The 23530-nt window shown below is 36.3% G+C and overlaps 1 protein-coding gene across 3 annotated transcripts in view; it reads right to left on the reverse strand.

Annotated features, from left to right (window-relative positions):
* The window catches only part of Vps13a (vacuolar protein sorting 13 homolog A), a 210967-nt gene that overhangs the window by 5759 nt on the left and 181678 nt on the right, over window positions 1–23530 (reverse strand). For 2 of the 3 annotated variants that reach the window (XM_038349800.2, XM_038349819.2), the window contains 4 exons: window positions 23454–23499; window positions 23238–23361; window positions 15817–15928; window positions 1367–1452 (listed from right to left, as the gene is read on the reverse strand). In XM_038349800.2, coding sequence (XP_038205728.1) covers window positions 1367–1452; window positions 15817–15928; window positions 23238–23361; window positions 23454–23499 — 368 coding nt within the window. Of the gene's footprint in view, window positions 1–1366; window positions 1453–12740; window positions 15643–15816; window positions 15929–23237; window positions 23362–23453; window positions 23500–23530 lie in introns of those variants that run through there. The other variant, XM_038349809.1, reaches the window with a different exon arrangement.

Consider the following 23530-nt stretch of genomic DNA (forward strand, 5'->3'; position numbering starts at 1 on the left):
TTAGGAGGCTCTTTCTAAGGAATGGTAAACATTTACAGAACCAATTACCAGAAAATAGTCAAGAACGTGTAACAGGTTAGAATAATACACTCTGCACCCTCCATCAGAAAGAGGCTTTGCTAACCACACTGAACAGAATCAACACACTGAAAATCCCTGGGGTTTTCCAGGGAAAATCAAGTCATGTCATCGTCAAAATTAGAAAGAAATTTTAAAAATACAACATCTTAGGCTTCATGGGGGGAAAAGATTAGAAAAATGCATTTCATCTATTGTTCTACTTAATCCTTTCTTTGAAGGACATTCTCACAGTTATTCTTTGTAGCTGAGACACTGATTTTAAGTTGACAGCACATACTTTCAGAGAGAGATTTAAGACAGAGCCCATGGCTTGATCTTCCAAAGTCTAGTCAAAAAGTGGGATGAATGAGAATATGAACAAAGAGGTCAAGACCATGATGGGGATTCCCACTGAAACAGCTTACCTGAGCTAATGGGAGCTCACCAACTCTGGCCTGACAGTGAGGGAACCAGCATTAAGACCAAACTAGATCCTTCGAATGTGGGTGACAGTTTTATGGCTGGGGCAAACTGGGAGGCCACTGGCAGTGAGACCAGGATTTATCCCTACTACTTGTACTGGTTTTTTGGAACCCATTCTCTTTGGAGGGAGACCTTGCTCAGCCTAGATATAGTTGGGACAGCTTTGGTCCTGACTCAAAGCAATGTGCCTTATGCTCTCTGAGGAATGGATGTGGGAGTGATATGAGGGGTGTGCGGAAAGAATGGGAGGAGGGAGGAGAGAATGGGAGGGAGTGGGAACTGGGATTGGTATGTAAAATGAGAAAAGATAGTTTTTTATTTAAAAAAAGGAAAGAGCCCATGGCTGAGACATAAGGCAGTTATGCTCCTGCTTTAGTCCTCTCTCCATCATGTCCACCATCCTGAGATGCTGGAGATGCGGAAAAACACCCAGAGGCCCTCCAGTCCACAGGCTTTGCTGGGGATGCCACAGCTGGGAGTATTTTCCTAAAATGTTCTGTTCACATTGGGTGTGCCCAGCTATGACAGTACACCTATGCATCCTTATGAAGGAATGCCAGTACAAGGACTGAGTGGTATTTAGAGGGGAAAGTCTACCTGAGAGGTCAGCTCTACACAATTTCTGTACCAGTGAAGTAGCTGAAATAAATACTAAACTAACCGTAATTCTGTTGATTTCTGGCTGTGTTTATCTACAAGCACACACAAAGCTGAACTTAAGCATATGACCAGAGTTTACAGCAATCAAGTGTGACAATAAAGAAATGAGGAACATGGGGACCTGGCACCTTATCAATTATATTAGAGAAGGAAAAGAAGTTACCTTCTTGTTATCATGAACATATCTGTTTTGTTGATCATGACATGGGTAAAATACTTGCATTTTGCAAATCTTCCATTTTCCATGACCTATAAAAAAGAACAACAAAACTGAAATATTTCATTGTATTTTATGCTTCTCAAAAAATTTCTTAGGCAAATCATTAACATTCTTAGTACAGTAAACACACACACCAAAACTGAATTAAATATGCATAAAATTGTTGATTTCCTTTGTAAAAGTGTTTATCACACTGCTTTATTTGAGGTTACACAAAAACGGAAACGGCAGTTTTTAAGTAGTGGGCACTTAGATGTTACCTCTCAGGTCCAAACTCAATCTACTAGTTAAAACATGCTAGACATTTTTTCCTTGAATCCTATCACATTTTACAGAAACAATTATAAGTACACACATTTAAATGTAGAAATTACTAGGGAAGAGACAAGTGCCTGTCTGTTTTTAAAAATCCTTTTCTTTGCCAGTCTCAGAACTGGTTAAAGGAAACATACAGCAGAGTGTCTGGATAAACTCAAAGCCTACTGACAACATGCAAGTTCACGTCAGGACAGTTAAAACAAGATAATGTCTGCTAATAATCTTTTCCTCTCGAAATGTAACTATACATATAGTTATTATTTATTTCAATATCATTTCTTTTAGAATGAAAGTACCTTGGATATTTAGATTAAAGCAGACCGTTTTAAAGGGCAAGCAATGTAAAATTTGTGACTAAGAATATTCAAAAGTTGTATATTAAGAATTTAGGCACAAGGCGTGGTGGCACACACCTTTAATCCTAAAACACACATGGATGGCAGAGGCAGGTGGATGTCTGTGAGTTCAAGAGAGTTCAAGAGAGTCAACAAAGCGTGATCCAGGACAGCCAGAGCTGTCACAAAGAGGAACCCTGTCTCAAAAAACAAAAACAAAACAAATTTGCGTCCCATGCAGTTACATTAAAAAAACATTTAGTTTAGAAAACATGTTATCATTTCCTAAACATCTGGGTACAAAAGACTAAGAACAGAGTCTTCACTGTTAAGCTTTTATCAGCAAAGAAAGGAAACAAAACACCAGGCAGCAGGGTGAGGAAACAGATTATTTTTATGGAAGTAACTGTCATGCACATTTTTAACTTTGAGATTATGAAATATTACAGAAAACATCTTTACTCTCTATTGCAGTATGTAGCCAACAGTTAAACATAAGGTGAAAAAGGGACAAAGGCAGAGCAAGAAGAATTTAGGATTATCAGATAATTTTAGGTGAAATAGATAAACAACTGTGAGCTAAGAGAAAGCAGCATCCAGTTTACAGAGGAGGGTGGATGGTGCTTTCAGACAACAGCATACCTGAAAACCTTGGTAACTCATTTGCAAGTGGAAGGAAGAAAATCTGTCTTCACAGTGTTAAGAAAGATAATCTAGCCCCGTTTTATAAATAGCATGCACAGTATATGATACAGCTATAAAACTCTGACATAAGTTTTACTTTGTAAAGCAGGCTGACCTCAAACTCCCAGTTCTTCTGCCTCAGTGTGCATCACCAAGTCCAGCAGTTATTTTACTGATGAAAAAAAATTTTGAAATGAAAATCCATGCATTATTCTTGGATGTTATCAGTCATTTTGAAGCCTGCATACACCTATCCTTTCCTCCTCTTTCTATGAGCTTGGGGAGAGCACTGATGACAGCAGTAGTTCATCTTTGTTTGTTTTTTTCGAGACAGGGTTTCTCAGTAGCTCTGGAGCCTGTCCTGGAACTAGCTCTTGTAGACCAGATTGGTCTCCAACTCACAGAGATCCGCCTGCCTCTGCCTCCCGAGGGCCGGGATTAAAGGTGTGCGCCACCACCGCCAGGCTCAGTTTTTAAAATGTACACACTTTAATTCAATTTGCTTTGTATTTGACATAAATAAGCTTATGAAAATGTTCTCTTAGTTTTTATGGCCAAATTCTGAAACCAAGAATACAAATACCAACTTCCTTACATCACTAGTGTAAAAGATAAAAGTCTATATAGTCCACTAATAAATTATAGCAATGTTCAACTCCCAGTATCTAGCTTCTATGTCAGTTTTTTTCAAGGTTTTTTTTTTTTTACTTAAGACCAAACAATCCTAAGCTGTGCCTGGTTAAATTAAACCAATTTCAAAAGTCACAATAGCATCTGAAATAAGCAAGCTACAAATCTTTTACAAATATAATTGGTTACAACGCTCTCTGTAATTCATCTTTATATGCAACACTGGAGACACAAATGGACATTCTGGTCATAGCATACTTTGAAACATAACAAACTGTATCCGTTATTACAGTTGATATAGTCGAACAAAGTCACCATGCAGCACAGCTCTGCAAGCACCTCCATTATCAACATGTGAAACAGAGTAAAAACAGTGTAGGCAGAGTCTAAAATTTTAAATCCAAAGTTGTAGTGGCACAGAAGAGAATTTGATAGGTTACCAGCCACGTTACAATCTAAAAATGTATATTTGATCACAATTTCCTGGCTCATTATTTGACTTTGTAAATTCATCTATATAAAGATTTTTGCTTTTCTAAACACCATCAAAAATGCCACAGACTTTGACACAAATGTTGTTATTATCCATCACAATCTTTATACATGAAGAAACCGAGGGTCAGGTGTTTCGCCCCCCACAGCTGTGTAGTAAGGCCACAGCTAACTGACTAGCTTGGAAGGAACCACAAACATGGCTCAGAACACTGGCTTTCTGCACGAGGAATGCACATCTTCCACTGGGACATGGCCCCTCTTACAGTGCCACACTTTCCCTATGCTACCTTAAAAATGTCTTTTGATAAACCTGGCAGATGCCAGTTACTGAGGCAGGCTCTTTAAGCAGCTGAATTTAAGTAAATATTTTAGATCAACAGGTCAAAATCCTACATTGTTTTATTCTAAACATGCTAGTTTTGAAAATTTCCACTACAATAACTTCAGATACCATGTAAAATAAAAGAATGAGCTAGGCAGTGGTGGTGCACACCTTTAATTCCAGCACTTGGGTGGCAGAGGCAGGTGGATCTCTGTGAGTTCGAGACCACCCTGATCTACAAAAGCTAGTTCCAGGACAGGCTCCAAAGCTACAGAGAAACCCTGTCTCGAAAAAACAAAAAACAAAACAAATAAAATGAGTACAATAAAGGTTAGGCACCAATATATAGACGCTTTAGATACTAAGTATTTGGTATCAAGGACAAAACAACAACCAGTAGGTTTAGGACATGTGACCCTTATTTTTCAGTAGTATAGTGATAAATGAAAAGCAATTTTGCCTTATCCATTAATGAATTATGGATTCATATATGAATTACTTATCATTAAGGGAGTTTATAAAAGAAATAGAAACACAACTAAAACTGCATTCACTGTGTATGTCAGAATTTATAGGCAACATGTCACATGGTTGTTGGAAAAAGTTCCTGTCTGAATTTGGAAAAAGGCAAGTTCCTATGGTAGTTTGAATAATCCTAAACCAAATTGAAATAGGATCAAAATACATGACTCTCTTAGAACAGTGTTTCACAGTCATGTGAGGTTTCTGTTTTGTTTTTTAAGCAACATGTGAGCCAGGAATGGTGGCACATGCCTTTAATACCAACACCTGGGAACATGGGAGGCAGAGCAAGAAGATCTTTGTGGGTTCAAGACCAGTCTGGTCTACACAGTGAGTTCAGAACAGCAAGAACAACAGAGAGTCCCTGTCTCAAAACAAAAACAAGAACAAACAAAAAAACTTACCCTAAATAAATAAATAAACAATAAAGATAGCAAGATGTGATATTAAAATGAGCCAGGTGGTGCACACTTGTAATAGCAGGACTTAACAGGATGACACAGCCAGCCTGATTTCCTCACAAGTTCCAGGTCAGCCTCTACTACCTAGTAAGACTATCCCAGGAAAGAGATGAGTGAAGGAGAGGAAGGAACAGGAAGAAAAAGATAGGCAACTGGATGTTGTTCTTACAAGAATCTTATCTTTAGAGAAAACTGGGGTAAATATTATGATTATTAAGAACTATTAAGCATTTAGAGATTCAAAAAATGTTTTACTGTTACTTAATTTGAAACTTAAACCCATGATTAAAAAAGAAGGTATCGATCAAGCTCTGAAATGAACCATGGTAGGAACAAGGACTTCAAAGCTCAGCGCTTTCTTACACAATGAACAGAAAGGCAAGGAAAGAATTATGTTCCTGAAATAGCTAAATGTACTGCTCCTAGCCAACTATTAGACCACCTAACACATCCTAAAAGCAGTATGTGCATGAAAAATAACAAAGTGCAGTTATTTTTTATGTTAATTTTTCTTTTTCTTTTTAAAAATTTATTTATTCTATATACAGGGTTCTGCCTGCATGTATCCCTGCAGGCCAGAAGAGGGCACCAGATCTCATTACAGATGGTTGTAAGCCACCATGTAGTTGCTGGGAATTGAACTTTTTGGAAGAGCATGCAGTGCTCTTAACCTCTGAGCCATCTCTCCAGCCCCAAAGTGCAGAGATATTAAAGCATTTCAAACAGGACATCCACTCATCAGTATTTATTTATACCTCCTATATATATATATTTGAAATAACAATAGCATTTTCTTTCTAATAATGTATAATTAGAAACAGTCCAAATGAGTTTATTGTTTCTATTTTAAACATTGAGTATGCAGAAATATCATTGTATTATAACTATTCTACTAACCTTGAAAGGAAAGAAAAAGGATGAGACTTAATGATGCTTTTTATCCTGGCAAAGAGGAGACAAAGGAGGAATACATAGTTTACTAATGGTGGCCAAGAGCTAGCATAAATGGTATTCATCTGGAATAATAAAAATACAATAGAGGTCTATTAGGCATACTAATAATAATCACATCCACTATCTTACTTGTTTTAATCCTAATAACAATACCAAGACAAGTGACGCTACATATTGCATCCAGTTTTAAAACAGAGGACAGACAGGCATCAGAGATTAAAGTTAGTAAAAGGAAAGGTTAAAACTAAATTAAGGTATATTTGGCTCAGAAATCCAAGCCCTGACCCAAAAGGTCTTGCTATATCTCAAGTAATAACTTTTAATATCAAAATAATTGAGCACAACACTACAATTGTCCTTGTTTTGTGGTTTAAAGTTCATGAAGTACCTTTACTTCCAAATCATTCTCTTGAGAAGGGTACTTTGTGTCTCAGTTCCTATAGCTCTGGAGAGCCCTGCATTTTAAGGAGCAGGGGGGAGTGTGAAGACCATTACATTAAGAGCTAGCCTCTACCACGACATGCATTTAATCGCTATCACTGAATAATTAAGCTTATGAGTGATGAGTGAAACTTTTTTCACTACTGTCTGAAGCACTCTAACCCCATTTTTTCCCCAAAAAAAAAAAACAAAAACAAAACAAAAAATCCAAGTTACAAATAACAGGGATTCAACAAAGACAAATGAACACAGAATATTTAAACTGTGGTTTAAAGTTTAAACATAAATCATGGTCCCAAATCAGGCTGCTAAAAATCCAATTATACACATGTAACATCTTTTTTGGTTTGGGCAATTTTAAAGTTCAGAGTAGCTTAGCAACTTACTCCAGAAAAGTTAATTTCATAAGAAATATCTAGTCTCTCATCCTGGTGCCCCTAGTACCTTAGATCTCTAACTATAGCAACTGCCTCAGACATATCTAAGTGTCTATTTCTCCACAGTACTGCCCAAGGGGTCCTATGGGTGGTAGGTTATTATATAACCCATTAGAATTATGATAAGTGATTAAGATATCAATGTCATTTGACTCTTAAAGACTTAACTGAGAAACAAAAAAGGTATTTCTTTTTACATGATTTTTAGATGAATAAGAGACCCAAATAAAAATTATTCCATTTAGCAAACAAAAATACCTTTCATAATACTAGTGCTCCTACAACTAATGTGGTAGCTTCCCCCATGAGAGAACCTGTCTGTTCACAGAAACTAGCAGATAAAGGCAAAGTTCGCAAGTAAACAGTGGCATCATGGGCTGTAAGCCTGGGTGCAGAATTTAGCACATTTAGCTTAATTAAGGCTGAAGAGTTTCTAAATTAGTACTTATTAGGTTAAAAAAAAAGAGGTAAAGTAAGTGCAAATGGAGCCTATGTGATCTTAACATTCAAGGGCTTAAAAATATTAATATAGACTGAATTTCTATACAATACTATTTACCTGTTCTTACTATATTTGCAAGCATAACAACTGTAGTGGTAACAAATTTTAAAAATATTCAGAAGTCAACTAGTCTTATTTTATTTTCTGGATTTAAGGTAGTAATTTAAATTGATAAATTTTCAATTAAGATTAACAACAAATGGAACAATCTCTAAGGAGAGCCATCACTTCAGGAGAAGACACAAATGACCTCAGAGTCTAGCTCAGAAAGCTTTCCCCATCACTAGGTGTGACACTGCTAGAGGAGCAACCAGAAGTGCGTCCAAGCCAGACAGTGCCCTGTCCTCAGCTCTGCTTTCTCCAGACAAATCCTAATGAGCTTAGAGAAAAATGCAGCTCTCTTCAGTTTTCCCTTCCTTTCAGAATAACTTTCTGGAGAGAGAAAGCTACAAAATGAAGAGTGGAGTTAAATAAGCCATGTCTCCTACTTCTTGTCCACTTACTCAAGACTTTCGATGAAGCCAGAAGAAGAGTGCCCAGCACTCTCTGTGCTCTGACTGCTATTTTTAAGCCCTTTCTTCCAAATAAACTGCATTTCTCTTCCTGAAGTAAAATGAAAGACCACGATGCTGAAGGTGCTTTATCCTCCATGGCTATCGAGCCAGTGTTTGAAGCTAATTAAACACCTGTAATTTCTGAAAGAAAAGACATAACAACAAACAAAAGCAGCTTCCCTCCTACAGCTTGCACAATAGCAACTATCACAACTCTGTAAAGAATTCAAAGACAATATGGACTAAATTTAAAACACTTGAAATGGTAAAGAAGGCACTACCATCCTGGGACAACTCAGGTCTCAATGTTTACATACAGTGGCAGTATGGACCTTACGGTGGAGCCAGGCACTCTCACACTAACAGGTCAGGAGATTGGATTTTAAGGGGAAGAAACTTTTTAGAACAAGAAATGTCAACCAGCCATTTGTGTCCCTAAGACCTAAGTCTAGGCATCACATATGTGGGAATTATGTGATAAGTAGAACTTTTTAATTTTTAGAAGTTAATAATCCTGTTAAAAATTTGTAATAAAAACATTAAATAGAAATTTATGCATATGAATCATGTTAAAAAGGAAATAACCTGTATATGGTTAAGAATACAAATGATAATCTTTTTCTGTCCATTCTTACTTTAAAAGTTTTGTGTAAGTAAGTGTGTGTGTGTGTGAGAGAGAGAGAGGGGGCGGGGAAGATGTGTACCTACTGTCTGGGGAGGGACACGCCAGTGTGTATGGAGATCAGAAGACACCTTCCAAGGATTGCTCTTGTCTTTCTGCCTTGCTTAACATGGATCATTCACTCCACCTTGTGAGCCAGGCCAAGCTTGCACTATTGTCTCCACCTTGTCTGGTTCTGTACTCAGGTTGCCAGGCTTCTGCAACCAGCAGCTTTACCCACTTAGCTATCTTCCCATCCCCCACTTTTCTTTAATGAACAAATATTATTTTAACAAATGTGAAAATAGAATTTATGAAATTTATGAAAAACAGAGTTTTCATATCAGCTATGAAAGTTTTCTATCAGAATCAATGTTGGTGAAATCACTCATGAGCAGGACTTTGGGCTTTACAGAAACGACTATTAATCTAAATGAATCTACCTACCAGTCTGGTATTTTTGAGGCAAGATTTCGTTCTATATCCAGGTTCGCCTCCCGAGTGCTGCAGTTACATAGGCTCTGACGTTTTTCACCTGGTTAGAGTCTCTAAGACTATACATTCACAGAACTGCCAAGTTTTATTAAATACAGTAAGAAAATCTTTGTAGACATAATAGATAACAGATTACTGATAAATGACAACTTACAAAATATTCTCAGTAGAATCAAATTATATGTACTTATCTTAAACTCTGGTCTGATTTTTTGTAAAAAAATAATTTATCTACTATTTTGTCTGCCTTAAATTTCGAACACTAAATAAGATTCTCAAGAATAGCGCAGCTCAATTAAGAGAGATTCCTTGTTGCTATTTCACTATTAAATTTGTATATATGAGGACTACATTAAAATCCAGAGTTACAGAATTATTATCCATTTGTTGTAAAACTGACACGGGAAGGCACATTGTAGACAGTAATTGCTGAATATTCTCTACACTGACTTTACCATACTGAGAGGTAATTATGGATATGAAAATGCTTTACCACATTAAAATAAAGTCACAAATTTATGAAAATCATAAATTACTCTAATATGTTCCCTAATTCAGATCTATTCTGAATCATGTACTTCATTATCTTTTGATTCAAGATTTCCTTTAATGCTTTTTACTTGTTCATTCAATGACTTAGATTTAATTAAGTATAATGTTTTTAATTGATCATTTATTACAAAGGAGCAAGGTGAGAATCATGAATAAAAAAAGCATTCTTTTAACATGACCACCCTTACTTATCTAAATTAAATGTACTTCATAGCATTTTATTTAAACCTCTTGGACCTTTAACACTTGGAGACTATGATATTCATTTGCAAGAAAATCTATAAAACTGAGGCTTGAAGATGCCGCAGAAAAAGACTCAGTAACAGGGTAGCTGGTTCTAATCCTCTTTCCATTAGTATAACAAAGTTTAATATGGAATTTTACCATAGAATATAAGCTAGACAAAACAGTAGCAATGACAGCAATATTCTTCAGTGTGCATGACCTTAGGACATAAGTACAATATTTTCATACCGAGTATGAGATGCCACAGTCAAAAGACATCTACAAGATTCCAGTTTATTCATTTTATAACATGAACTTAAAACTGACACTCATCAATGAAAAATATTTTTAATGATTTCATATTTGTGTGTGTGTGTGTGTGTGTGTATGTGTGTGTGTGTGTGTGTGTGCTTACCTATGTGTACCTGTTTGGAGGTCAGAGGGCACCACCATGTGGGTCCCAGGGATCACACTCAGGCCATCAGGCTTGGCAGCCACTGCCTTTACTCACTGAGCCATCCTGGTAGGCCCTAAGGCTAAAATTTGTAAGTTTGACTGAATTGACATTTATTTTGGCTTCTTGGTTCAAATAAATATCAAAACTACTAATGTTATTCTGGATTTCTATTCATCTAATTGTATTGTGAGTGCTAACTGATTTCACTTAACAGCACTTAGAAAATTAACCAACCCTATACATCGTTTTGAGGTACACAATTTTAGGACTTTTTTATTTTGCCAGTTTTCAGTATGGTATTCAAGCACAAGGGAGAAACAACTGGGAATAATGAATTCCCAATAGTAATTATTCAGGGAAGAGAGACCATTCCTATTCTATTCACACAAGCAAAGATCATGCAGAAATTTATAACATAAAGTTAAGCTATATAAAAAGGTACAGTATTACAAAATAAGCTCTAAATATTGCTTTCCCACAGACTTTCCTATTGGACAGACACTATTTAAAACAGTAAGAAAGGAACTATTTACCTCATAAGACTCAAATGTGAACTCTTTTTCTATGTTGGGTAGGTGCAGAACAAAATAGTACTTGTTTCCAATTCTACACTTCCAACCAAGATGACAATAGGATAGAACAAGAGCAATTTTCAGTCTTAAACTTTTCGATGATAAAAGCAGTGCTTTCCAAAAAGCAAAACTGGAAAACCAATTAGTACTTGTGATTAAAGATGCTTGAAAACATTTCCGGCCATCTCTCCAGCCAGATAAATTCTTAATAGTTAAGAAATATTAATAACAAAGAGGACCTTAAGAGAGGCATAGATAGATCATAGGAAGGAGAAAAAGACAAGCTTTCCTGAATAAATTGGAAGCATGGGAATGATAGGAGAGGGTAGAAGGAGAGAGGGGAAGAAGGGAGGGAAGTGGACAAAACATATAGTTCAATAAAAACAATTAAAAAAAACAAAAACAATAAATCCCATAATACTAGGATACCTAATGTTTACAGAAAAAGTCTGAAAATTTTGTTCTTTAAAAGGCAAAAAGTAAATAAATGGTTTTTTTAATACACACACACACACACACACACAAGAACAACATCTCCATGATATTGGAACCACAGAAATAAGCTACACAGATTGCCCACAGGAAAAGTTGGCAAATGTCTGGCAAACCACGAGTTTGGCATTTCTCTCTGAGAAAGGTCTTATGCTCTGCAACATCAGAAATTAAGAAATTTCTCTACCTTTCCTTCCTTATGCACACAAAGTATGACTATTGTGTTCATCCAGCTTTTTAGCAGAAGAGGCAGCTTTGTGATGTTGGCTACGGGTTAGGAAGTAGCAGGTGTAAAACAAATTCAGTGTGATGCAGAATAGTCACTATTTTAATCTACATATTTCCAAGACTATTATTGTAGTATAAACAACAAATTCTTTGACATTTGCTTATTTTTAGGTCTTGCTATACATACCCTGATTTTGTTTTAATGTGACTGAATGCTGGAAAGACAAAGAGCTAATTACTAGATAGATGTCCCTTTCTGCTCTTGCGGGTTTGTCACTTTCAAAGAGCATAGAAGATAGTGGTTTATAGGAATGAAAACGTGGTAAATGCAGAAATCAAATCATGAGTTGAAAAGAAACCTCAAAAATTAGCAAATTATCTCCTAAAACTTAATGTAAGTTCAAAGTGTTTAGTGCAAGTTAAAGTAAATATTCCTTATTCCTTTACTGATCAAAAGACAGCTGTCATAGGTGATTATGCACTACAGTGACTATAACAATTCATCTTTCTAGGGCATTTGCTTTTTTGTTGTTTTTACCACATCAATTATCTTTACAAAGAAGAACAAGAGAATTGTATTTGTTTAAAAAAGAATTCAATACCAAAACATAAAATAGATTTGCTTGTAAAACTCAGAGACAAAAGATGCCCTTTCTTCACAACATTCAGAAAAATGTCTAAATTTATGATTTATTATATAAATTCTATTGTTCTGAATTAATTCATAGTATTTTAATAAGGATACAATATATGGACATGTAAATTAAGTAATAAACTGCTCACTGTCTCAGAAGTGTATGAGGAAATAAGTAACATTAAAATAACTATGGAAGATTTTAGAGCATACTTATAACTAATTTTCTATGACAAATCACGAGTTTTCATATAATAGTTAAACTCAGATGATTCTGGAATAGAACAAATCCACACAGCTTCAAGTTATGTATGTTTATTATGAAAAGAAATTTGACAAAAATGCTTTAAGTGCTAAACACATACAAAACATTGAACGGCATTACTGTCCTTCCTCCCACCCACTCGTGTTTCTCTTAATAATGTTATTTTCATTACGGTCCAGAAAATTCACATAACGTTTTATAAAAAAAAGTATTTTGTCAACAAATAAGCAGATGATTTAGAGTAGAAGTCATGAACATTAAAACCTCACTTAAGTCTGACTTCAGTTCTTAACAACACACCGTGGGACACAGAGCGAGGATATATAAAAGCAAATTCATAATATATGATATGCTCTACATTTTAACTGACAAAAACATTTGCCTGTGTGTAAATAAATAACTTTGCTCCATCATGATGTTCAGAAAAACATTTTATAAGAAAACAGTGTTTACGTTCCTAAAAATGGACATCTGGTGTGATGACAACAGTCACACAAAGGTTCAATGGAATGGTAAGGAGCATATGAACGTTAACAACTGGGCTCTGACTAAGTCTCCTCCTCCTCCTCACTACTGCTACTGTGAGCCATAATCCATTCCCTGTAGACCTGAATGTTCTGTCAGCATGGCAAAGGAAAAAGAAGCATAAAGGTTAGTTAAGTATGGAAAACTGCAGGAAAAACATGTTAAAATTATGAAATGTTTAGGTGTTATAGAAATTTTAAAGCAGAGTTTTCATCTGTCATCCATGCTGTAATTGTAGGTATTAATACTTTAGAACTTAACAGGCCTAAAGATAACTTCTACATACATACTCATGTCAGACATGGTTTCATGTATCAATAAGGTGTTCTAGGAATATATTAAGATTATTCTACTTCTTTACAAGTCACTTAATTGACTTCTAGGAAGCATTGAAATAATATTCTGCTTCTTAGAATGCCATAAAATGAATATATTTTATATTTATATTATGTATAAGCAAGCATACGTCTTTTAGTCAACACAGATAACCTTTTTTTGTAGAAAAAGAGATTAAAAGTAGAAACATTAGAAAGTAGAAAGCAACAAACTTTTTATAAAGCACTGTCATTAAATCATTTAGGTGAAATCTAGGCAGATTACAATCCTATTTTTTGAGACAGGGTCTCATTATTCTAGGTTGACCTCAAACTTGCTATGTAGTTTATGATCCTCTTATCTCCACCTCCAACTAGTGGATCACACACACGCATGTGGATGCATGCACTGGATAACACCATGCTGGATGATGCAGTGCTCAGGATCCAACTTCGGGGTTCTTGCTCTACCACTTTTATTCTGTATTTTATCTCATTAACAAATGTGCTAGAAATTTTATTTTTAAATTTTAGAAAAGTAGCTTTAGCTTAGGAAAGCACTATTACTACCAGAACATAAACTAACTTTTTACATTTGTAAACTAACAGTGATAACTGCAAAAAAATAAGACATCTTAAATTCCTGTAAGTTAATAATGTGCTTATCTGAAAAAAAATACACAAAACTGAAAAAGATTATGGTATTTTATTTACTGGAAACAGAACCTTTATCAAAGACTGGCCTAATAAAAATAATATGCATACTTAAATGTGATGAGTAGAAATTCATGGTTTTAAATTTCAAAGAAACAATTAATTATGGTGTGGAATAAACTTCCTTCCCACTGAAATCTTATCAATCAGAAACTTTTGGTATAATCTGTCCCTGGATAATGAGGATAGTCTATTTCTAAATTCTCTTCACTATGAATCCCTATTTTGCAGCAACTGTATTAAAATAGTTCTTGAGAAACATTCTTATTTTTAATTATGTTTTGAAAAGCATTTTCAATATAGTAAAAATATGTTAATTCCTCTTTAAAAGAGCAGGCAGATATAAGATGGAAGTGCTTCAACTGGATTAGCCAGAGGTGACACCTGTAACTTTCCTGTCTATGAAGAATAATCTCATTGTAGAGACTACAGAACATGCTCTTTAGGTACAACTCCCAAGAGACTGCCAATTCTATCATAATCTGAAACTATTTTGGCACTTCAATAGGACTAAAAATCAAGGTAAAAGTCACTTTACTAAATATTGAACTTAAAAGATACAGTATATTTTAAATCACTAAACAGATGACCCAGAGGAGATGGAATGTACACTTAATGAAATAATATGTACTTTACATGCAACAGTAAAATAGTAAAAGTTTTAATTTTTTATCCTGGTTATTTAAACTTGAAAAACTCCATGTTTCAACAGTTTATTATTATTATGAATATTTTAAAAAATATAAAAATGCTGACTCCTTATTTTCAAATGGCTTACTTTAGTATTCCAAACCAAAACAACTTGACAATGAGATAGCCTGGGGTATGAGTTGATACTTCTACCATAACTTGAGTTATCAAGTAATGACATTGTCTGAGCTGACAAACTATTCTAGCCTCAGACTACTGACTCAGATATTGTCCCACACATTGTATCTCCTTACTAAAAGATTCTGCTTGCTCTGAACTGTGCAGCAAATCCCACAACGCTCTACTAACATTCTCAAAATGCTTAGGAACCACGATGATCTGTAGTTGCAGTGTTCCTGAGTTTTGTTTTTCCTTCCTTCATGAATAAATCAGAAATAAATATTTAATATAAAATATAAATATTAATATAAAAACTAGTAGTGGTATGAAAGATGAAAGAAGTACCCCAAATAGAAAAACCTAACTAGCTAAATATACACTATCAACACTAAAGGCGTACAAGGCATATCGGTGTTGACCAGATCTAGAATACCCAAAGCAGAACCAAGAATGGTCTATGGAAAGGTTTAACGTAAGTTACCAATACAAAAATCCTTTCTTTATATTCAAAATACTGAAACAGATTCACAGAGTCTGTACAAGTTAAAGACTAAAATCTAGTGTTGGCTTTCACTTGCAAAGTCATGCATTAACAGTTTTCATATCAAACTTTTTGAGGCCTGTAAAAAAGAAAAAAAGAATCTTATAGTAAATAAGCCTAAGTAAATAAAAGTATAAATAGAGCTAAATAAGACAAATAAAAGTCTAATCTATTTTTAAGGTATCGTGTAACTATTTTAAAACACCCTAAGTTTCATATTTGATTTTAGTTTGTAAGACGTTTTTTCACTTACCTGTAACATTTGATTTCCTGTACCATCCCTCAGCCTGTAAGGTCGGATAACTCCATCTTCATTAAAGAACCGGGGAGGTCGCAGACTTTCTACTTCAAAAGTCTCTGTAGCTCTAAAAAATGAAATAAAATAAAATTTACACACACAAAGAGAAAGTTTAAAAATTATCAAAACACTGCACTTATGGCTCAGTAAATATCATAGAGGAAGATATGGAAAGAATGCAAGAGCCAGAACATCAGAAAATCTACTGTGAGACAGTCTCTCCTAGAAAAAGTTGTAAAAAAAAAAAGACCAGACAATGGCAGCGTCAATGAACACGTCACCATGGACAAGAAAAGATTTCTTGGGGGTCCCATTCCTAGACAAAGAACTACAGACGACTACTGACTGCGGGGGACTGCTGGGAGCAGGAAAACTCACCTTTCTCAGGAAGAGCCCTCTTATTGGTTGTCTACAGAGTGCTCAGCCTTAAAACCATATACACACAATAACTGAGTAAATTACGGGGATATTTTGTTTGTGCTTTAACAGATAAAGCTTGCCTGAATCAGAGAATGGAGCTAGCCACACTACTTAGCCATAGAGGCCAGGCAGTGGTGGCACACACCTTTAATTGCTGTGAGCCACAAGCATTAAACAGTAAAAGTACAGCTGACAGATCACTGGCCAAACTCATGGGAGTGTATTCCAATGAGAAACCTGATTTACAGAGCTTCAGGAACACCTGCTTGGGAATAGTTGCTGTCAATTTTGTAGAAATCTTGTGAGGCCATGACTTTTCCCATTTCCCAAATGGGATTCAATCTGAAACATCTCAGCAACGCATAAATCATTCCTTAAACATGACTTTTTCTGTACTGGCAACTGGGTGACCTTATCCCACACTGTGGGGCCCTGGTGTGAAAGCATTCACTCAGCCAAGCCTTCATCCTCAAAGTAAAATCTACATAAAACTAGTCCCCCACGATTATCCTTGCAAACTTGGTAACACAAGAACCTCAACAGGGATGGGCATTGAGTAGGGGAGACCGCATGCCTGTTCTTACTGATAATCAGGTCTGGATGGCCCTGAATTCTCTAGCTGCAGACTCAGAAGGTGTAATCTTTGCTCTACCCTAACAAGTTATTAATATTCTGTACTTACCTTTACCTTTCACTTGACATAAGATCTTAACCTAGGAAATTAAATGTTTGTGCCTTTACCCACAGAAATACAGGAAAAAGTTGAGATCGCTAAACCAGACACAGAGAAAGAATTCCTTCACATTTGGGTGTCAGTGAATACAGCACCCCCACAGCACCCTGGTACACAGACCAGGGGCCAAGTGCCAACCCCTTTCCTCCTGCATGGCTTACACTGATTGCCATGGTTATCACAGCACTGTATTCTTAGCAGTCACTGGAAGTGCTTAGAGAGTACACAACACTCCAGCATTTTTCCTCCCTCTTTTTCTACACTTACCAATTATGAACTCTAGCTTAATTAACCACACAAATATAGTTAACACACATTATTTTTTCTCTTCTTAGAATTCTGTACTAATTTAGAGCCCCATCCTAATCCTCCTGGTCTCTACAGGGGAGCTTCACAGCCACGCCCCTTCTAAGACATAGTACCCCATCCATCTTGTTAGCCCAAAGAAATGCATGTTTAGTACCGTTGTTATCGCCTATAGAATTGCTAACTACATCTGTATGGGTATATAAACCGAAAACCTTGTGGGATTAGAAGGAGCACTGAAAAGGAACATCAAGAGGGAACATTGGAAGGGAACAGCAAGGGACAGGTGAGGAACACTTATAGCACTAGATAGCACTGGCGAAACCATAGGAAGAATAAATAGAATATGATAAAAAGACTTATGTGAGTTAATTTATTTATGCTCAGACCTTTTAAGTCATCTTGCTAAAGCTTTCCTTCTGAATCCTGAGTGGTTTAGGGGGACTGGCACCCCAACATAAACCTCAATAATCCCAGCACTCAGGAGACAGAGGCAGATGGATTTCTGTGAGTTCAAGGCCGCCATAGGCTACATGAGAAAAGAGAAAGAGCCAAGCAGTGGTGGCTCACATCTTTAATCCCAGACTGGGTAAAACAATTGGGAATTCTTTTTTTAATATTTATTTATTTATTATGTATACAATATTCTGTCTGTGTGCAATTGGGAATTCTTAAAGGGAGGAATTAGTTTAAAAAGAGAGCTTTTTCCCCACATTAAAAATGGGAAACACTATTACGATGGACAGAGTTAGGTCCCGGTGCTTGGGAGGCAGAGTACTACACAGCAGAAAAAAAAAAAAAAAAAAAACCCAACATCTTGAATTTTGCAGGTAAATGGATGGAGCTAGAAAACATCATATTGAGTGAGGTAACCGGACCCAGAAAGACAATTATCTCATGTACTCACTCATAAGTGGTTTTTAAATATAAAGCCAAGAAAACCAGCCCACAAACCACAATGCCAGAGAACCTAGACAACAATAAGGACCCTAAGAGAGCCATACATAGATCTAATCTACATGGGAAGTAGAAAAAGACAAGATCTCCTGAGTAAATTGGGAGCATGGGGACCTTGGGAGAGGGTTGAGGGAATGGGAAAGGCAGGGAGGGGAGCAGAGAAAAATGTAGAGCTCAATAAAAATCTATTAAAAAATGAAACAAGTCAACCTAAGGACAGGTGCTTATAAATAAAAATAGGCCTCCATGCATGTTTACTTGGGAGCTGGGTGACAGGCCCCCCAAAAGTCAAAAGAATAAAACACTGCACAACACTAATACATTTGAGCACTGGAAGTACTGGCTGCAGAGGAGTGGTATGAACTTTAGGGATGTGGAACACCTTGCAGAAGTGTGTTAGTAGAAGTAGTCTTTCAGAGTTTACAGACTTGTCACATTTCCAGGTCACATTCTTTGTTTTCTCCATGTGGAGAGATGAGACCAACAACCTTCCAACTCCTCTTGTCTGTTGCTCTATCATTTCAGACTGGAACTGTACAACCATTGTAAACCTCTGCAACTACAGTTCCATATAGAACACATATTCCCACACAACCTCTTCCTAAGTTCCTAAGAGCAACCCAAGTTGCTCTTGGGTCATGCATTTTATCATTAGCAACAGAAATGAAATTAATACAGTGATATAGTTCATTAAGCTCCTTTATGCTACATCATAAATGAACTTTGAAAACATGTCACTAGCCTGGTACAGTAGTGCATGCCTTTAATCCCAACAATTGGGAGGCAGAGGAAGGTGGATTTCTGTGAGCTGGAGACCAGCCTGGTCTACAAAGTGAGTTCCAGGACAGCTAGGGATATCAGGAAAAGAAACCATGTCTTGGGGGTGTGGGGGGGGAAGAAAAGCAAAGAAGAGAAAAGAAATTATAATACAGAAGAATCTAGTCACAAAAGGCTGTATGATTCCATTTAAATTTACTATCCAAAATAGGCAAATAAACACACAAAAAGTAACAGTGATGGCTAATACTAAAGAGAGATATAAATGGGGAATAACTGCTAACAATCATGAGATTTCCTTTGGAGCTGACAAAAATGGAAAATTGTTAGTGATAGCAGTAGCATAAAACTAAAAACTACTCTAATGTACACTTCAAGGTATAATTATTAAAGTATTTTTCCAGAATATATAAAGAATTCTTACAACTCAATAATAAAGGAACAACTAGCCCAATTGAAGAACTGAAAAAAAGGTTTAGAAAAAAAGGCAGGTTTTATGTAAGTATAAAAAGAAATAGGAGGGATATTTTTTGTGCTGGAACGGTTTGATATCTTTACTATGGTTGTAGATACATTAACCTACAAGAATGACAAAAGCACGCATGATTAGATTAGTACAGTGACACAGAAGTAAATTAGTACTTTAAACTGGAAAAAATTCTGAATTAGATCAGTAGACTCTGCCAATGTTCCTTTTGTCTCATTATAATGTAAGACTTTAAGACAATTCTGAAGCCATTTCTGACAATTCTAAACCCTCTCAGTCTCCGTGCCTTAGTGCTTCCTCTCCTCCCATGGGAACCAAGGACCTAACAGCTACATATGCACGTACTCAGTTCCTGAACAATTACCCATATACGTATGTTTTGATTCAGTCCCCTGGGAAACGGGGTTAAAATGACTTCTTACCTCATCTGATCTGGCAACAGCTCTCTAGGCAATTGTTGGTAATAGCCCTTTCGAATAAGCCAATCACAACCCCCCTTGCTTCTATGGCCTTCTCCTTTAAAAGTAGCCTGTACCAGCTATTAGAGGTTTCTCGTCTTCCCGAATGCTTGAGGGACCCTGTCATGACAGAATTAATAAAATCCTCATACTTTTTGCATTGGCTGTGGTGTATGAGGTGGTCTCTGGGGGCGACTCCTCCTCGGTGTTTGGACGCTAGAGTCTAACAATACTATGATTTTACTAACTGTTACCCTGTGGAGAATGGGCAAGATCTGTATAATGTTTGGATGGTGCCTCCATAGAAGTCTAATGTTCTAATCTCCAGAATGAGTAAGGGTTCCTTCATGGCAGCGTCTACTGTATGATTAAATTAAGAACTGAAAACTAAGGGAATAATGTAGGCAAACTCTAAATGCCACTAAAAGTGTCCTCAGGCAGAGAGAGAGCAGACACATGAAGGAGAAAGGAATATGAAGATGAAGGCAGAAAATTCAAAGCAAGGAAAGCCACCAGCTACTGAGATCTTCAAGAGGCAAGGCCCTGTGAGAGAAACCATCTCCCTTGTCACCAGGTTTGTTACAGTGGCCAGAGGACATGTTATGCAGTATGTAAAGGATTCCTCTATATTATTTCCTGCCACTGCATACAAATGTATAATAGCTTAATTACAAAACAATAACAACAACCAAAAACCAGACTACCATATATATGCTCACTGATAGTCTAAGTGTAGTAGGAAAAGGTAAGAGTCACTTCACTCATAGAATCTGCATTTTAGAAAGACACAGTTAAAGTAAAATATACAGTATATTAAATAGTGGTAAAAAACTAAGATTAAAAATAAAGAGAGGAAGGGAAATTCAAAGTATCTTGAGCTAAGGTATGGGTAAAATAAAATTTTAGAGTGGCCACAGAAAGCCTTAGTGGAAAAACAACTGTTAAAAAAGGAAATGAGTCTTTGTGCAGATCAGGAAAGGGTGTTCTATCCAGAGGAGCGGGACTACAAAGGTAAAATTAAACTCTGCCTCCCAAGTGCTGGGACTAAACGCGTGTGCCACCACTTCCCAGATAACCTCAAACTTTTCATGGGAACTTGGGACCTCGCTCCTAAACTCCAGACTCTCACACTAAATAACTTATTTGCCATTTCCATTTGGGTGTGTAAGAGAAATTGAAAGCTCAATAAATTTACAAAATACCTTTCAATTCTGGTGTTCTCACACCTTTCCCAGCATGTTCATAGAGTTAGAACTCTTTTCATGGTTCCTGGCATGGGAATGGACAAATTGTTGCCACTTTTCTTCTTGATTATAGTCAAGGAGTCCTTTTTATCCTTGATCTCTCTGTAGCTTAACAGCTCACATACCTCCTCTGACTTAAAACCTTCTAAGAGTCTTAAGAAAAAGCCAAAGTCCTCTCAACAAGTATAGATGACAACCCTGAATCTACACAAGAATGAGAGCTATCAACAGCCAGGCAAAGGGTCCCTCCTCCTCACTGTTATTTTCTATGGATAGATTCAGGGAAAGGGGGAACTGTGTATCTAAGCTGCAATGAACAGTCCCAATCCAAGCCACCACTGCTGCTTGCTGTCTGCCTTTGCTTGATCCAGAGGCAACCTCTTCCCACTGTTTGACCCTTTGGGGTAATGAATTACCTTTATGTTGAGAACTTGTCTGTGTGTGTCCTGTACTGACTCTGAGGGGACCAACCTCCCTTACACCTACTCTTTAAGGAAGGAAGAAAGGAAGACAACACTTTTTCACTACCACTTTGGTTAGCCTTAACCGCTCTCAATCTCTCTTAATGTGCCCTTTTTTCTTCATTCTTTTTTGCCTTTCAAAACTGGGGGCTAAACCCAGGGTTTTGAGCCCCATCCCCAACTCTATCTGCTTTTGTCTTCATGGCATATTTTTTTTCCTTTTGCCACTTAACATAACATATCACACATATTTATCAGTCACTTACTTTACTACTGAAATATAAGCTGTGTCAGGACAGGAACATTGCCAATAATGTTCAGAAATGGTTTCTTAAGTGACAAGACTACTCTCTAATTCATTTTATAGAGATACATAACTGTGTGTGTAGCCAACAGTTCATTAGTATGTCTAAATTAGTATGCCTCAATCTATTTACTTTTATCTTTCTGATGCATCAAAATTGAGAGAAATGTTAAAAGTTTTCCATTATATACATATCTGAGAAGTTCTTATAATTACATCAGTTTTTGTTTAATAAAAGTTGAGGAACTGAAATGAATGCAAGCTCAAGTTTGTTATCTTTTTGAGTTTTTATTATTTGCTAATTATTTCATTCTCAAAAGTGGTTTTCCCCCAAAACTAATTCTATCTTAACAAGCACGCGCACTTTACAAATGACATTAAACGGATTCAAGATAATTGTTTCCTTTCCAAATCATATTTTTTATTTTATACTAACTTAGTTCCAACACTGTTTCAATTTTTTTTGCCTTTGATTCTTACAACTTATTCTTTGTTTTGATGTGCTTTTTCATAAATATATCCCTTAATAGTTCCTGGCCTTTATTAATCCTTCTAAAATGTTTTACTTTGTACTTGATCCTTGAAGGTAATGAAGCCAGGTACAGAATGGCAAGGGTTTACCAATGCAAGGTAAATCTAGCAGCTCTATGAAATGTCTGTATAGCTTGCTACATGTTTTGAATTCCTTGGGTTTCAAACTTCTGAGCTTCTCTGAGAACTATGGCTTGAAATGTTATACTTATGAAGTCAAAGCTATAGGGAAAAGAAACTGACCCCTTCCCTACTTTAATTCTAAACTATACAAAACCAGGAACAAACAATGAAGAGAGAAGAATGAATGTAACAGATCTTAAAATAAGATCATAAACGTATGGTAAAGACAAATTCAATATGAACTAAAGAATGGCATTTTTTTTTCTCAAAAGCAGGAAGGATTTGCTGATTTAAAACAGACACATACAGAATATATTGATAAATTTCATCATAATAAAAGCTTAGCTGACTAAATCATTACTGCCAACAATTGCTAGGAACAGATGACAAAGGAGAGCTCTACAATGCTGAAGTCACATAATGTCAGCACCTTAGAAGGAATCAAGATTAGAAAGTCCTATGTCATCTGCCACACCACGGAGTTCATAACTAAGAACCTGAGAAGCATTGTTGATACATTTCATTGTTTCTGGCTTCAGAATGTTACTCCTCTGTCACTCCCAAAGAGTTTTTACCTTTTGATCCCCTGAAAGGTACTGCTGGCCATGTCTATGATGCCACCTGTTGGCCTTGCCACTGCTCCAACTAAACCTTTCCCGACGCCTTTGAAGAAACCCGCTGCACCTTCCTTTTGAGCACCTAGAAAACATAACCAGCTTAAGCAATTGGATCAAATGAGAATGGAAGCAACTTGTGAGCTATGTGACAACCAAAGCAACTACAACACTTGCCTTTAATTGGTTTTGTAACAATCCCTGTAATGCCACTTACAAAACCCTGGAAGGAAAGCACAATCAAAAAGTTATAT

The sequence above is a fragment of the Arvicola amphibius genome, chromosome 1, assembly GCF_903992535.2.
Source record: "Arvicola amphibius chromosome 1, mArvAmp1.2, whole genome shotgun sequence".
Taxonomy (NCBI): Eukaryota; Metazoa; Chordata; class Mammalia; order Rodentia; family Cricetidae; genus Arvicola; species Arvicola amphibius.